This window comes from Hyaloscypha bicolor (genome assembly GCF_002865645.1).
Source record: "Hyaloscypha bicolor E unplaced genomic scaffold K444scaffold_10, whole genome shotgun sequence".
NCBI classification, from domain to species: domain Eukaryota; kingdom Fungi; phylum Ascomycota; class Leotiomycetes; order Helotiales; family Hyaloscyphaceae; genus Hyaloscypha; species Hyaloscypha bicolor.
In genome coordinates, this window is record NW_020194512.1 from 2,048,883 (window position 1) to 2,062,875 (window position 13,993).

Consider the following 13,993-nt stretch of genomic DNA (forward strand, 5'->3'; position numbering starts at 1 on the left):
ACAAATCGCCTAGATAGGTCGAAAAATCTCTCCTTTCTTGTATCTTCTGCCGGCAAGCTTCTCAGCGAGATCTAAGCCGAGGAGTTCAGCCAAGTGTCTGTCCGGAATTATTGACTAGACATGGCAACAGACAAACAGTGTTGACGTTGCGATAAAGTATTTGCTATGAACCACCCCCCCCCCCCTGGGTGAAATGGGTCGATTTCATGAGTCTAGACTGCTGTCGACCCCGTTAAATCGTATGATGATTCGTGCGAGGCTGCCCCCCTGGCAGCGCTTCAAGCCCCTCGGGAGGATCCTTGTCCCGGCGCAGGCACGCTAGCATGCAACTCTATTTTCGGTGACTCAAAATACGGCGAGGGGCTTAAATTTTGAAGACTTGAACTTGAAGTATACCCCACCACGAACGACTTTCCGAGTTCGAGTTGAGAGTACAGATTGAGGAGCCTATTCTGAACCTGCACACCTTTTGGATTGGAGCGTTGGACGTTGGGAACGCACTGCAGCAGCCATGTCGCAAAAGAATCCGAAAAATGCTCCTGGTGGGGGGAAGGGAGCTCCAAAGGGAAAGAAAAGCGCTGCAGCGGGGAAGAAAGCTGAGGACGAGAGAGAGGAGACTCTGCAGGCTGTGGTATGAACTTCCTCTCTACGTAGGATGTGCCAGTCTAGGGAAATACTAAATCTCACGCAGGTACTTGCGGACTCGTTTGAGACACGATTCAACCCGTTTACCTTAGAGACACCAAGAGTGGGTTAAGCCATCTATCTTCCTGAATGAACGGGGCTGATCCTTGGCACAGTGTCTGCTTCCATTAGCCAATACCCCTCTCATCGAATACACGCTCGAGTTCCTAGCCATGTCAGGCGTCGCTGACATCTATGTCTACTGCGGAGCACACACCGAAGAAGTTGAACGCTACATCCAAGCCTCTAAATGGCATCCGTCAGCTCCAGCTTCTCCTTTCAATTCCCTCGAAATCGTCAAGACAACAGCTCGTTCTGTCGGCGATGCGCTCCGTGACCTAGATGCGCGGGATCTGATTACTGGGGATTTCCTCCTTGTGCATGGAGACTTGGTTTCAAATCTGCCAATAGATGCTGCATTGGCAGCCCATCGAGCGAGAAGAATTGCAGACAAGAATGCCATCATGACCTTGATCTTGCGAGCTGGAGGTTTAGGGTCACATCGCACGAAATCAAAAGGGATCACACCAGTTTTCGTTGTTGACCCTACAAAGAATCGATGTCTGCATTACGAGGAAATGCACCCATTACAGGCAAACAAGTATGTCAACATCGACCCAGAGTTGCTTTCAACACACACGGAAATGGAAATTCGGACGGACTTGATCGATTGTGGGATTGATATTTGCACACCTGATGTTTTGGCACTTTGGGCAGAGTCATTTGATTACGAAGTCCCAAGACGGCATTTCTTGCATGGCGTGCTGAAGGATTATGAGTTGAATGGAAAGACGATCCATACCGAAATTGTGGATGAACACTATGCGGCTCGTGTCTTCAATTTACAGTCTTATGAAGCGGTTAGCAAGGATGTGTTGGGCAGATGGACATATCCTCTCGTGCCCGATAGCAATTTGGTTGCCGGCCAAACTTATAAGTTTGAGCGGGGTGGATTGTGCAAGGAGAATGGAGTCATTCTGGCAAGAACGTGCAAAGCTGGCAAGAGAACTGTGCTTGGGAAGGATACAAGTATTGGGGATGGGAGCATGGTGTCAAACAGCATCATCGGACGGAGATGTCACATTGGTAAGAACGTGATGATCCAGAATGCTTATATTTGGGACGATGTTGTGGTTGGAGATGGATCAACGATCGATAGAGCCATTGTTGCCAGCGAGGCAGTTATTGGGAAGAGATGCAAGATCCAACCAGGGTCTCTTCTTTCGTATGGCATTCAAATAGCGGACAACCAGGAAACCAAAGAAGGATCACGCATCACTCGAGCAAAACGAGGGGAGCCTCCAGTGGCCGTAGCAACAGACACAACAATCGTAGGGGAGGGAGGGGAAGGGTACTCTTTCGACGACGAAGAAGATTCCGACGACGAAGGCATAGCCTTCCACAGCAACCTAATCTACAGCACCTCGCATCTCAATCTCTCCAGTGAATCCATCTCAACACTCAACTCCAATTTCAGCTCCGCCACCCCAACACAATCGCGATCCCGCCTTTCTTCCTTTGCTGGATCCATCTCCGACGACGGAGATCCAAGTTCTTCAAACGAGATGTTCCACCACGACGCCGTGAACGGCCTTCTCGACGCCCTGAAAGAGGGTGACGACTTCGACTCAGCCAAACTAGAATTCATGGGCTTGAGACTCAGCAACAATGCATCAGACCACCAAGTCCGCCGCGCCATCGCAGTTGCTTTCACCAAGCGAATAGCACAGCTGGTAGAGGGCGAGAAAATGGAGGCCAGTAAAGCTGCCGCGAAAACTTTCGGAGCGCCTGGCGCGGAGAAGTTCTTGAGGGAGGTTGCGGTTGGTACTAAGAACTTGGAGGACGATCAGGTTGATTTCATTACTTGCTTGCAGAAGGACCTTGTGCATAGGGGTAGTGGGGCGATCATTCTGGCGGCTGTTCTTAAGGAGTTGTATCAGACGGATATTCTTGAAGAAGAGGCGATGTTCAGGTGGTGGGATGAGAATGAAGCGCTTGGGGAGGCGGAGAACAAGGAGATGAAGAGGGTGAGGGAGAAGACGGCGCCGCTTATTCAGTGGTTTAGAGATAATGAGTCTGAGGAGAGTGAGGAAGAGGAAGAGGAAGATGATAGCGAGTAGAAGAGAGGTCATGAAAGAGAAATGGCATGTTGCGAAATCGCTCAAGCAATCACGGGCATCTGGCCTTCGAATCCAATAAATAGAGCATCTGCTATTTGGAAGTGAAGCGTGAGTGGGTGAATAGTACTTTGAAAATTTGGAAGGAATCTGCACCGACAATTCTGTATTTTATTCTAGTGATTCAGAACCAGTGAAAAAGGATGGTCGAACACAAACATCACACACCAAAGCCACGCCATGTGTTTCGAAAATGGCTCGAATGCGGCTTCTGCTCTTTAATGGTCATCATTCTCACTTCCACCTCCTATCTCACCGCTACCACCAATCATGAAAATCTCGTTTTAACAACTCCAAGTTATCGAATTTACTGAGGTGCTGGTGCTGGCTTGATCTCATCTGCAACATCTTCTGCAGTAGGGGCAGGCGCGGCGGCTGGCTTAGCTCCTGAGTCAGGAATTGTGCCTGGGTTGACATTCTCATTGTCAATGGTCGTCTCCCCTTCCGCCTGTCCTTCATCCTTTTTAGCCCACTTCGGGGTCCTAGTCCACTACAACAAATTAGCAAAATATGTCTTTGGGGCGAAGAGAGCCGGGAGAGAGCCGGGAGCATGTCTCATCCTCTCGGCCAGTGAGGTAAGAAGTCCGCAATAGATGACAAAGAAATAGGTTGTTTACTTGAGGATCTGTCCATGGCCCCTCATCACTGAAAGCACAACCACCAGGACAGTCGCAAGTGCCTCCGAAAATTGTTGGGAGATTCTCAGCTGGGACCTGTTCAAGGAGCTCCTTCTGATATCCGCTGCCTAGAATATGGATCTTCTGGACGGTGACGGGATCCAACCAGCCCTTGACGATACTCCAAACTCCTGAAAACCCCCATGGTGCATTGATTAGGTAGAGACGGCCAAGTCGTTCGGGGTAGTAGTTTTGCGAAATTGCGGAGGCTTGCTTGACGTATGAGTAGACGGAGCTGACTTTGCTGATTCCCACGCCCTTCAGGTCCATTATTGTGCAACATGTCTCGAGTAGTTGTCCAGCTTTACGTGAGCAAGCGGGGAGTCGTGGGTCGCCAACCTTCTCGTATTCAACAGCAAGGTTTGCGAGCATTCGTTCAGAGGTGGTGATCTTGTACATGGCCGCTAAGTCAATGTTACCCAATTGCTCAATATATACTGGTCGTCCATCCTGGAGTTCTGTCAGTAATTTGTTTGTGCAGGTCGTTGATCCTGTCTTACTTTATCGGTCTTGTGGTAGTACTGCGGGTAGTACTCGAAGACTTGGGGCTTCTCATGGTAGTCGAAGTTGCGGGTGAGGTTGTCGAGATCTGTTTCTTTGCGCCACTTCTCGCAATCAACGAACCTGATTATTCATTAGAATGTACAATGTAACGGGAGGCGGAGGGGCCTACATCTTCTCTGAAAGGGCCACATCGAACTTTCGTGCTCGCAAGAATCGTAGCTAGGACATCCGTCAGCCCGGTACAGCGAGAGGATATGGCTTTGCGCACGCACAAGAGTCAAAGTATCGAGACGCTCAGTATAACCATCTGCCTCCAGCTTCATTCGCAATTGGTAGACCTGGGCATCCTGTTCTGGTGTTGTGTGTCCAGGGTGACCGCTTTGTTTGTTCGGGGACGTTGTTGGGTAGTCGTAATGATCGTACTTGGGATCAAGCTTCATGGAGGGGTTTTCTGAAGCCATCATGAAGATATGTGAATGAGATCGGGGTTTGATGTTGGTTTCTCGAGGGCCGCACAGGGAGTTCCACGTCAACAAAATGTCTCTTGGTCCCTGAACTTGAGGGGCGGTCTTTTCGTCATTGCCTTCACAGCTTTAATTAAGCGAGCACAGCTGCCAAATCACGGAGAGGCAGCGGCAAGGCAGGCAGGCAGGCACAAACAATCTTCTAAGGGGGGCTGGTCACGCTTTTTCTCAAGAGTCTTCAGTGGTTGACATTTCTTAAGAAACTTGTACTACCACAAGTGAGGCGTCCTTTTGATTCAGGTGCTTTATTTCGTCATTAACCAGTCATCTATCCATTTGGGGTCCCATCCTTCGCCACATCTTCCAGTGCACCATGTTCATTCTTTTCTTTCCGTTTCATCGTGACATCCCAGTTGTAGACTCGTGCCGTGGCAACTTCCATGGTCTAGTCGCTCGTCAGTCCCGTCAAGAAATCTCGACCCGTCTCGCGGATACTGTTCGGAAGAACATACCGTAATTTGCTCTCTTAAAAAGTCAAGATCCTCCTCACAATTTTCTAGACTTTGCTTCGCAGCGGCAAGTTTCGAGGAAAGCAGTTCCTCTGCTTCGTCAATAGGATATGACAGCATAACGTTGGCCTAATCCCCCGTCAGCAAAACCCTCCAACCCCCGATTCCATGAAACATTTACTCCTAGCCACAGGTATACTTCATCAGTCGGTGGGATATGTGCCTTGGCATAAAGGGTGTCGTTAAGCTCAAAGGTAGCTTCTATTGGATCCGAACCAGGCTGTAGCAAGCACTTAGCACATCATCTTTGGAACCCTTGGGAGCGAAACAGGTGCGGCCGTACTTTTCTCGACTTCAAAAACCGCACAGTGTCCAAGGTCTTTTGGATGTCCGGCATCTTGTCCTTCAGGCCTGCAGCTCGCCGTTGTTGGTTGGCTTCCATGAACTGATATTTCCTGACAACGCTTTCAGCGTCTTCCTCTTGTTCCAACAAGCAGAACATACGATATCATTTCTTGAAAGTTCTTCAAGGTCGCCTCGACGTCTGCGCGTGAAGTGACATAGTCCTCGACCTTGTCGACGAAAGGTGCATAGGGAATGCCTCTGGGATTCGTAGGAGCTACGTCTTTTCTGTTGACTTTGTTAGAGCTGACGCGATTTGATCAGAGGGATAAGAGCGAGGGCTGAAGTTTTGTTGCTTACTTTGGTTCTTTGTCCGCCATTTTGAAGCTGTGAAAAGCTTCGCAGTGAAGCGGCTGTCGTGTGTTTGGTCCGATCAGTTTTCAGAAATGTGCATGGACAAGATCAAACCTCAGGTGCACGGACCATTTGTCAATATCCTAGCGCGATCTTCAACCTCCTTCATTTCCATCTTGTATTCCTCTGTATCACAAGCCTGTGTATCGAGGTCGTTCCGAGGTGCCATGTAACACTAGCCATTAGCATTAGGGCCATGGAGTCACAGTGGCTCCAAGATGCGATTCGATTGTCACTGAAAGCCACAGATGGAGAGAAAGGACCACCTGAACAACGAGATCCACGGTTTCGCAAATTGGTCGAGGGGATCCTTTTCTCTAGGAAATTCGTCCCGACATACAATCTTGTCGTTCTTGGCTTTGTTTGTCTCCTCTCAGCAATTCATTGGACCGAGAAAGCAATTCGATGGAGGAGAAGACGGGCCTCCAGGTTACAAGTGTTACGGGACGAAATTGCGTTCGGTGATGCTATCAAACCCACCTCCCGTATACCAGACGACGGGCAAGATCGCGACGGTATATACTCATCCAACAGTAGTACAATGGAAGGCACAGCCAGCCATCCCCGGAAAGATCTTGATGAGGAGATACCGCTTCTGCACACTGAGCAAGCCCTTCGCCCTCTCCACCGATGGTCCGTTCATGGCACCGCAAAAGGAATTTTGATTTATCAACCGAGGCCAATCCCAATTGTGAACAAGATCCTGCCTTCCAATGGAACCTCAATTGTCCTCTCGGCTTTTATGGCTCTGAATATCTTTTACATATTCTTCCACATCAATCTCAATATCTTCGAACTTTTTGTCCTGGCCGACAGATTTGGGATGATCTTCGTAGCCAACCTTCCACTACTGTATCTTTTAGCAGCAAAGAACCAACCCTTGAAGTTCCTGACGGGCCGGTCATATGAATCATTGAATATATTTCATCGTCGGCTGGGGGAGCTTCTGTGTTTAGCAGCATTGCTCCATTCTACGGGAATGATTGTTGTCGGGTACACAATTATTACGCCCAATGGCTCTGGACTTACTCAGTTTTTGCTAATCAAAATGGTCTTACTTGGTGTTGGTGCATTTATTTCGTATGAATTGCTTTACTTGACTTCACTGGCTAGCTTCCGCCAGCGCTGGTACGAATTGTTTCTTGGATTACATGCAATCTTACAAGCTGCTGCTTTGGTTTTCATTTTCTTTCATCACCAAACGGCAAGACCCTATGTTGGCATCGCCCTGGGCATATTTCTGTTGGATCGACTGGTATATCGGGTCGGCATTAAGAGCACCACCATCGGGGCATACACCAAAATCCTAGAAGATGAGGACACTGTCAGGTTGTCCAGTATCGTTTTCATACAACCCGAGCCTCGTTGGGCAGGTTTATTCGGGGGTTCCATTATGTCTGGCTGGAAAGCTACGGATCACGTCTTCATAACGGTGCCCTCTTTGTCAAGCAAACATATTACCCAGGCACATCCGTTCACAATTGCCTCAAAGGGGCCTCTAGGAGGAGAGGACGAAGCGCGTTTAGAGCTTCTGATCCGTGCCCAAGACGGATTCTCCCGCGATCTCCTCAACGCAGCCAGACTTCACAAGCATCTAAGCATTCGCCTTGATGGCCCTTACGGCAACTCTCACGCACGAACGATGCTCGAGGAGTCAGATCTAGCAATTGTAGTAGCCGGTGGTAGCGGAATCGCGGTTGGCTTCCCTTTGATTCATCACTTGCTCGATATCCCTCGTTCCACAGACATGGAAATTGCACCAACCTACTTTCTGCTGAGACAGAAAATCGTCTTGATCTGGGTGATCCATGAGGAGGCACATCTCTCGTGGGTAGGAAGGCCAGCGTTGGCGGATGCCGAGAACAGGGGCGCTGAAATCATAATCCCTCAGGCGACAGAGGAGATTGGGAGACCTGATTTACGAGAAATGATTTGCAAGATTGTGGAGAAATTCGGCAATGGCAAAAAAACTCGGGTAGTTGCAAGCGGGCCGGATTCCATGGGTCGGGCGGTTAGGAATACTTGTTCAGGGCTAGTGCGAGATGGAAGGAATGTCGATGTGGCAGTTGAGAAATTCGGATGGTGATGAGAGCGGGGGTGCATAGAAGTAAGTGAAAGCATTTTTAAGTAATATGCCGGGTATCTGGGACGATATAGAAGTATCTTGGTGCTGCAATGACTGGTACAAATGATTGGGACGATTTTATTGGTATTGCCGATATATATACACAAAATAGAAATATAGATCTTCAGATAGTTTTATTATAGTCCTTATTAGGTCTTCGCTTGCGAGGTGGGCAAACACAGCTTGCTCGATAAGCAAAGGTACATATCCTCAGCCTTGTGCTCACTCGCAGCTCGGCTTATGAAAACTTGCAAAAAAAGAACTCTCCATCTAAGCCAAGAATCAAAGTGGCAAAAGCTCACACGAAGCCGCAGGCAAGAGTCGCCGGTCACCTGGAGGTTGTGCTACGAAAATCCTTGGAGGATTTTCTCCGTTCGAAATTATCAAACTGGCTTCCTTTTTACCATATAATCCTTCTCGCCAGAACTCAAGGTTTTTGCCATCGTACTAGCCACCGTTTCGGGTCACCGTACCGACTAATGGCGGTCTCTATTTGAAGCCCTGTTAAGATTCTGGATTGTTTGTGATTGCGTTAGTGACATCAAGTTAGAGTCGAATGGGAAATACTTACCCTTGAGGATCGTTTGTGTAAAAATACTTATTTTAGTATATAAGACTAGAGCAAAGAGATGGCAGAAAAAGGCGGAAAATACCGACGAGGAGAGCAGGGTCCTGCTCACCTCCAGCACAAAAGGGGAGAAGTTGAGCCTAAGCATCGTAATAGTCCTCATAATATTTACTTCAGCTTCATCCCAAGTCAGGGAATCCATCCAGTCATTTTACTAACAGAGCGAGGTAAAGGGTACGCATATTGATGTTTACTGTTCTCCTCACATTGGGAGTGGCATCTACAACTTGGAACTTATGCTCATAAGGAGTTCTCTTGATTATGATTTACACTTTTCACATTATATATAAGAAGTTCTTCATCTCAGTGGCCGTAATGCCTCCTCCCACTCCCATTCAGTCGTTTCCCATTTACTTTCAGGTTGTCATACAGCCCTGACTTCTTAGCAGGGGTTTGGGCAGTCAACGCATGCCACATATCCATGATCCCCGCGCGACGAGCAGGCAGCATGCTGTATTGAAGACTGTACAAGTTCTTACGGTGGATAGGCGGCACGAATTTGCCAGTTGCGAGACAGAGGAGCACACGGGGTGAGAGGTAGTGTTTGCGGATGCGGTGGCCGAGTTGGAAGTATTGATGAAACATCGCACGGAAGGTGAGGGGTACAGACTGAAGAAGGTTAGAATGGCCAAATTAGAAAGTGGCAGGCTGGCTTACTTTGAGAAATATGTACGAAGTTGGCGGTGGAGTGGGAACATTAGGGAAAAGTCCAGAAAATTGTTGGGTATCTCGAAGTTCAAAGCAAATGCCACCTTATCTCCATTAGTCATGGAACTTAAAAGTGGTAGAACGATATACCTGGCAGTCTCTGTGAGTCTTTAATTCGTAACATGAGAGCAAAAAGCGGAAAATGGTTCAGACATGCAAGCAAAGTATCTAGCGCCGCCTTCAGCGAGATGATCGCCATTCGTGAACATGCAAACGTAAGGTAAAATACAACTACTGTTGGTAGGAGGAAGAAGAGCAGGGTAAACAAGATGGTGCCTAGAAGGAGTTGATCGAGATCGTAGTCGCAGGAGTCAATTCGTTTCCTGAGAACGTTGTGCTTTTTGCCACGAAAGAGTTGAAAGAGGGAGAGAAGTATGGTATACTGCCAGTTGAAGATTCTGGCTGAAGCCAAGTAAAAGGAGTAGATATGAAGAGTCCTAGAACGAATTAGCACGATGTTTCTTCTAGGATGGGAGAACCGGAAGCGAGCTGAAACACCCTTCAGGCCAATGAAAATAGGGAGCTCAGTGCCATGGACAAAGGTACTCTTACAGGATTGACAGCATATCCGAGAAGAGCGCAATTGGCATACTAGCACCGGCAAAACTTGAAAATCCGATGAACAAAATGATATGAGGTAGCACCGGTCGCAGAGCTTCTATACAATCTGCAAGAGTCAGCTGGGATGATCAAATTCCGGAGGAGCTACTCACTCGACCAATGATCAATGACCCAAAGAAAGAGGTCGCCGAGAAAAGCAGCCAGTTCATTGTTGAGTTTCAGCCCGGCTGGCCAATCCATAAGCCAGTCAATTGTACGTTGCAGTGCTGCAATCGAATACAAGCTGAGTATCTCGCTGATCCGTTCAGCTAGAAATTCATGATGATCGATAATATAAGAACCCAGGGCAATGCCGATGATCTGGATAACGGGAGAGTCAGCATCTTTCTTATTTCAGAATGTCTAAGGAGTACGATAGTGCAAAATGAGTAAAACTAAACTTTGTTGGGGTGTGTTGGGAGTGCATGAGATGAAGGGGAGTATTCAGAAAACGAGAACAAAGAATTTAAGAAACTCCGTTGCCCTTACGATGTCATTGAGAACTAGCCAGAGACTCTGGTAGAATCTAATGTATTCTGGGTGGCTATCTGTAACACTCTGCCAATCGTCTTTACGCTTCCGCAACGTAACATACTAATCAACCTGTTAGAAAATGGCCCTCACAAATATCACAAAACGCAAAGCAAGATGCTAGGCTTCAGAAAGGTCCACCACTAAACAGATCTAGGATAATGATGTTGTGCTGCTAGAGCGGTCTAGCAGAGCAGGCCGTAAGGGCGTGAGAGCAGTCTCGAAAAGCACTTTTCCGTGGTGTGGTGCCAGAATAATCCGGCAGAACAGTCCGGCAGAGCAGTCCGTGGGGGTGCCAGAGCAGTCTAGCAGAACACGCAGAACACGCAGAACAGTGTGTTGCCTTCTTGACGCCTGGCAAATCCATAGCTCTGGTGTATTCTGAGAGCTTACCAAGACACAGTATGAGAAATTGACTCCAAGCTGTCAGAGATCTTAACCTTCTATGCCGGTTTCTCAATGTACGACCTGGAGAGTACAGCAGTCACACAAATCGACGCCCGCGATTCTATGCACACTAGCAATTGAATCCCGAATAAGGGAGGATCTTGAACTTACATCCTCTAACTTGCGAAGGCAGACAGCCAAATACACCACAGTATTTGTTGGCAAGCTCTCCAGGGAAGCAAAGGCAGATGTTGTTGTAGCTTCGAGAGTGTTGAGAAGAAGACGGAGAGGAGAACCCGAGACATCATGAGTCAAGCCCAGTCAGACCAGTCCAGAGATAGATCCATTTTGGGGGTACCGGCATCCAGACCAGTCCAGAGGTAGGCCAATTCTGAGGGGGGGAAAGAATACTACAACTTACTTGATGAGGCCTAACAACGAATTAGCAACGTATTCGGGATAAAGGACAATGAAATTTTACCAGAAGCAGAACTGCTGAAGACGAATCTCCACCTGTTGAGCTGTTGCTGATATATCTTTCAATGCTGCGTAGTCTGGCTTCGCTCTCCACTCCAGAACAAGGAGCAGAGCCTCGGCAGCCACCCGGTGACAGAGCAAACCGATGACAAACCCCCGTCGTAGAATTGGGTAGATATAGACTGTTATGATCTGCCAAATCGCAACAAGAACAAAATCTCTCATCGTTGTCGCTGATTCCACAACCCTCTCTGACACGCTTAAACTCCGCCGTGAACGTCTCCCAACTAGTGATATGTTCTTCTGAAGAAGTTTATGCAGCTCCCACGAGCAATTGATCTGGTTGACGATTCTCCGCAGGGCAAGCTCCTTCTGCGAGGGACGGTGATTTGTGACGGTATGGAACTTCAACTTCTCGACCAACTTTTTTGTTCTTTGCCTGTCCTTCATCTCTTCTCGTTCCTCTTCGGCATCTACACTTCCTGGCTCATGGATTGCCATTTCAGATTTGTCGCCCAAGGCCAGTGATATTGAACTCAGAGAGATGTATTGCATCCTGGTTGGGAGGGGGCGGTCAAACATGATAATCTGGATCGTAGCTGCTCGAGCACAAGATATCTGGGGTGTTTTGAGATTCGGCCGGGTTGTTGCGTGCATTTGTAGATTCTCGATCTCAACCCCTGGGCTGTTCGCGAGTCCTAGAACATGCATTGCAGACTGCCCGCATAAAGCATAGATTCGTTCGATCGGATGGCTCGCATTTCGAAATAGGGTTCCCACCTTCAAAGCGTTCTCCACGCTACGTGCCTGGTCAAAGTCAGCAGCCAGTCCTCCACTGACGGCAGTCCTACTAACATCGACATCCTCCAATATCGCCACCACGAAGACATCGAGTCCCGAGTTCCTCCAACCAACTATTATCCCTGGTGAATTGGATCTTGGAACGTCCACCGGCCAAAATATTCTCATGAGGCCATCATGCTCGGGCATGACAGAACTTCGACGGCTCGTCCTTCCCTAGAAGGATCCTCGTCGTCGCAGCTGTTCCCTAGCAGATATGCCAGCACTCCCAGACCTTGGGTGCTGCAAGGACATTAGCAGCGTTCTATGCCCAGGAATATTCACCCACCAATTGCGTCTCCCTCGAAGCAAGCCTTTCCACTGGGATGATGAACAGAAAGAAGAAAAGTGACAGAATCGCAAATCCTTTCGCAGTGCGAGCCTGGATAAATAAGATTAGAAGCTACTCTTCCTACACTAGAACCTCAGGCGGACTTACGACTACTCCGTGATCCCAGGCGAAGATTGCAAGATCATAAAGTCGAGTGACCAGATCCCACCTCGCGGTAATGTAGCCGGCTACGAAGATCGCAAGGGCAAGAATAGAAAACGGGTGCATTAATTCTTTTCTACTGCTGGTACATCACTGGTTTGTGTGAGTGTGTGTGGTGGAGTTGGACGACGCGACCGAGAGAACAGTTTGTTGTCTTCTTGGGGATGTTGGTACTTTGTATTTTGGTGTGTGGGAAGAGGGAACGTGAGAGCAGGCCGCGAACTTGACTCTCCCGTGTTATCGAAGGGCGAGCAAGGCTATCTTCATGATCTCGACCACTGCGCGACTGTGAAGAGGCTGCCTCAATTTCACTTCTATCTCTCGCGACTAGGATCAGAAATTAAGCTTCACTGCCTTCAATCACGTGTCAGGCTAACCCCAGATCTCCTATTTTTATACTTCGGTACTTCCCCTCTGGACATATATGCCGAGTATAGATTGCCATGACAGTCGACAAACAATGTACATTTGTTGCAAAGTCTTCTTCATTGTTGGTTTTCGATTTGGCAGTCAATGGGCTCTCGTCAAAATCGTCTTATCTGGCGTATCAACCCCTTTCCGAGACTATTCCTGTACCAAGGTCACCGGGGTTGTTCTCTGCACGTTGAGATCCATTGAGTGCATCTGTAATTATCTTACAAGCCAGGAAGAAAAAAGGATATGTTTTCTGAGAAGAGAAGCCTTCTGAGCCAGAGCAGAGTTTCTTAAAATGCTTCACGCCGAGCGCCGTCCACGCCAATATACTGTACAATCATCGCAAGAAATCCCATTTCTATCAGCTGATCAGCCAAAACTCTCATGATTTCATCAACTTTGAGGAGCCGCTTACACTTTCGCCGCAGATTTGCAGCGTCATTCTCCTTGTGATCCTCCCGGGCCTCCTCGAGCATCTGGTCAATGCCGCGATCTTTGAGTGCATTCTATTGATGATCAGAGCCGGTCGAGCCGCTGGCTCGAGGAGAACTGACCGTCAAGCAATGCTTGTAATCCTTAAACAGAGCTGCACATTCATCTGTTGTGCCCTTTCCCCGGAGATATTCTTGAGGTCTGTTAGCTTTGCGCTCTCTCTCGGGAGGCGAGTGACGGACTTTCGCTGTACCACTTCAGGAAGCAAGAATCGTAACGTCTAAAAGTGAATTAATACCGGTTCCGACTATTACTCAAGGAGACTTACTCCTTCACCTCATTACATTCGGGAGCAAGAGACGACGACATCTTGGGCAGTGAATGTTAAGATGTGTGGAAGCTCGTGGCTCTATGAAAATACATGAACGCGGCCGCCTTAACAGGGGGGGGAGTATGCTAGAAACCGGGGCTGCAGCAAACGCCGACAAAAAGTTGCATTTTCGAGATCTTCGAGCTTGAACCTCAACCAACACCTTTCATAAGCTCAGAGTACCGATAATGGATCAAACGCAAGACTTTAAGTCCTT

General features: G+C 48.2%; 7 protein-coding genes across 7 annotated transcripts; 2 read left to right on the plus strand and 5 right to left on the minus strand.

The window, feature by feature from the left end:
• Nucleotides 1–511: 511 nt before the first annotated feature.
• K444DRAFT_515416 (nucleotide-diphospho-sugar transferase) lies at nucleotides 512–2,804 on the plus strand (the record flags this gene model as incomplete). The annotated part of the gene is made up of 3 exons (XM_024873597.1): nucleotides 512–631; nucleotides 692–748; nucleotides 801–2,804. The coding sequence occupies 3 exons, from the start codon at nucleotides 512–514 to the stop codon at nucleotides 2,802–2,804; spliced, it is 2,181 nt and encodes a 726-aa protein (XP_024744147.1).
• Nucleotides 2,805–3,007: 203 nt separating this feature from the next.
• Nucleotides 3,008–4,593, minus strand: K444DRAFT_606165 (uncharacterized protein). Its single transcript, XM_024878926.1, has 5 exons — nucleotides 4,315–4,593; nucleotides 4,212–4,261; nucleotides 4,039–4,162; nucleotides 3,479–3,988; nucleotides 3,008–3,351 (listed from the first exon to the last, which is right to left on the minus strand). The coding sequence occupies exons 1-5, from the start codon at nucleotides 4,504–4,506 to the stop codon at nucleotides 3,169–3,171; spliced, it is 1,059 nt and encodes a 352-aa protein (XP_024744148.1). The 5' UTR covers nucleotides 4,507–4,593; the 3' UTR covers nucleotides 3,008–3,168.
• A 140-nt stretch (nucleotides 4,594–4,733) lies between these two features.
• K444DRAFT_606167 (Prefoldin, subunit 3) lies at nucleotides 4,734–5,776 on the minus strand. Its single transcript, XM_024878927.1, has 6 exons — nucleotides 5,718–5,776; nucleotides 5,520–5,645; nucleotides 5,359–5,470; nucleotides 5,197–5,295; nucleotides 5,019–5,144; nucleotides 4,734–4,951 (listed from the first exon to the last, which is right to left on the minus strand). The coding sequence occupies exons 1-6, from the start codon at nucleotides 5,735–5,737 to the stop codon at nucleotides 4,835–4,837; spliced, it is 600 nt and encodes a 199-aa protein (XP_024744149.1). The 5' UTR covers nucleotides 5,738–5,776; the 3' UTR covers nucleotides 4,734–4,834.
• Nucleotides 5,777–5,843: 67 nt separating this feature from the next.
• K444DRAFT_606169 (uncharacterized protein) lies at nucleotides 5,844–8,110 on the plus strand. Its single transcript, XM_024878928.1, has one exon. The coding sequence runs from the start codon at nucleotides 5,968–5,970 to the stop codon at nucleotides 7,855–7,857; it is 1,890 nt and encodes a 629-aa protein (XP_024744150.1). The 5' UTR covers nucleotides 5,844–5,967; the 3' UTR covers nucleotides 7,858–8,110.
• A 717-nt stretch (nucleotides 8,111–8,827) lies between these two features.
• K444DRAFT_515697 (Gpi1-domain-containing protein) lies at nucleotides 8,828–12,217 on the minus strand (the record flags this gene model as incomplete). Its single annotated transcript, XM_024873621.1, has 9 exons — nucleotides 8,828–9,133; nucleotides 9,182–9,276; nucleotides 9,323–9,669; nucleotides 9,785–9,899; nucleotides 9,946–10,153; nucleotides 10,322–10,426; nucleotides 11,172–11,181; nucleotides 11,232–12,034; nucleotides 12,083–12,217. 9 exons carry the CDS (start codon nucleotides 12,215–12,217, stop codon nucleotides 8,828–8,830), a joined length of 2,124 nt encoding a protein of 707 aa, XP_024744151.1.
• Nucleotides 12,218–12,244: 27 nt separating this feature from the next.
• K444DRAFT_514811 (uncharacterized protein) lies at nucleotides 12,245–12,626 on the minus strand (the record flags this gene model as incomplete). Its single annotated transcript, XM_024873549.1, has 3 exons — nucleotides 12,245–12,310; nucleotides 12,357–12,449; nucleotides 12,507–12,626. 3 exons carry the CDS (start codon nucleotides 12,624–12,626, stop codon nucleotides 12,245–12,247), a joined length of 279 nt encoding a protein of 92 aa, XP_024744152.1.
• A 235-nt stretch (nucleotides 12,627–12,861) lies between these two features.
• K444DRAFT_578728 (uncharacterized protein) lies at nucleotides 12,862–13,780 on the minus strand. The gene is made up of 5 exons (XM_024877626.1): nucleotides 13,735–13,780; nucleotides 13,649–13,686; nucleotides 13,529–13,599; nucleotides 13,390–13,480; nucleotides 12,862–13,332 (listed from the first exon to the last, which is right to left on the minus strand). Coding segments are annotated over exons 1-5 (243 nt in total). The 5' UTR covers nucleotides 13,776–13,780; the 3' UTR covers nucleotides 12,862–13,330.
• Between the last annotated feature and the right edge of the window lie 213 nt (nucleotides 13,781–13,993).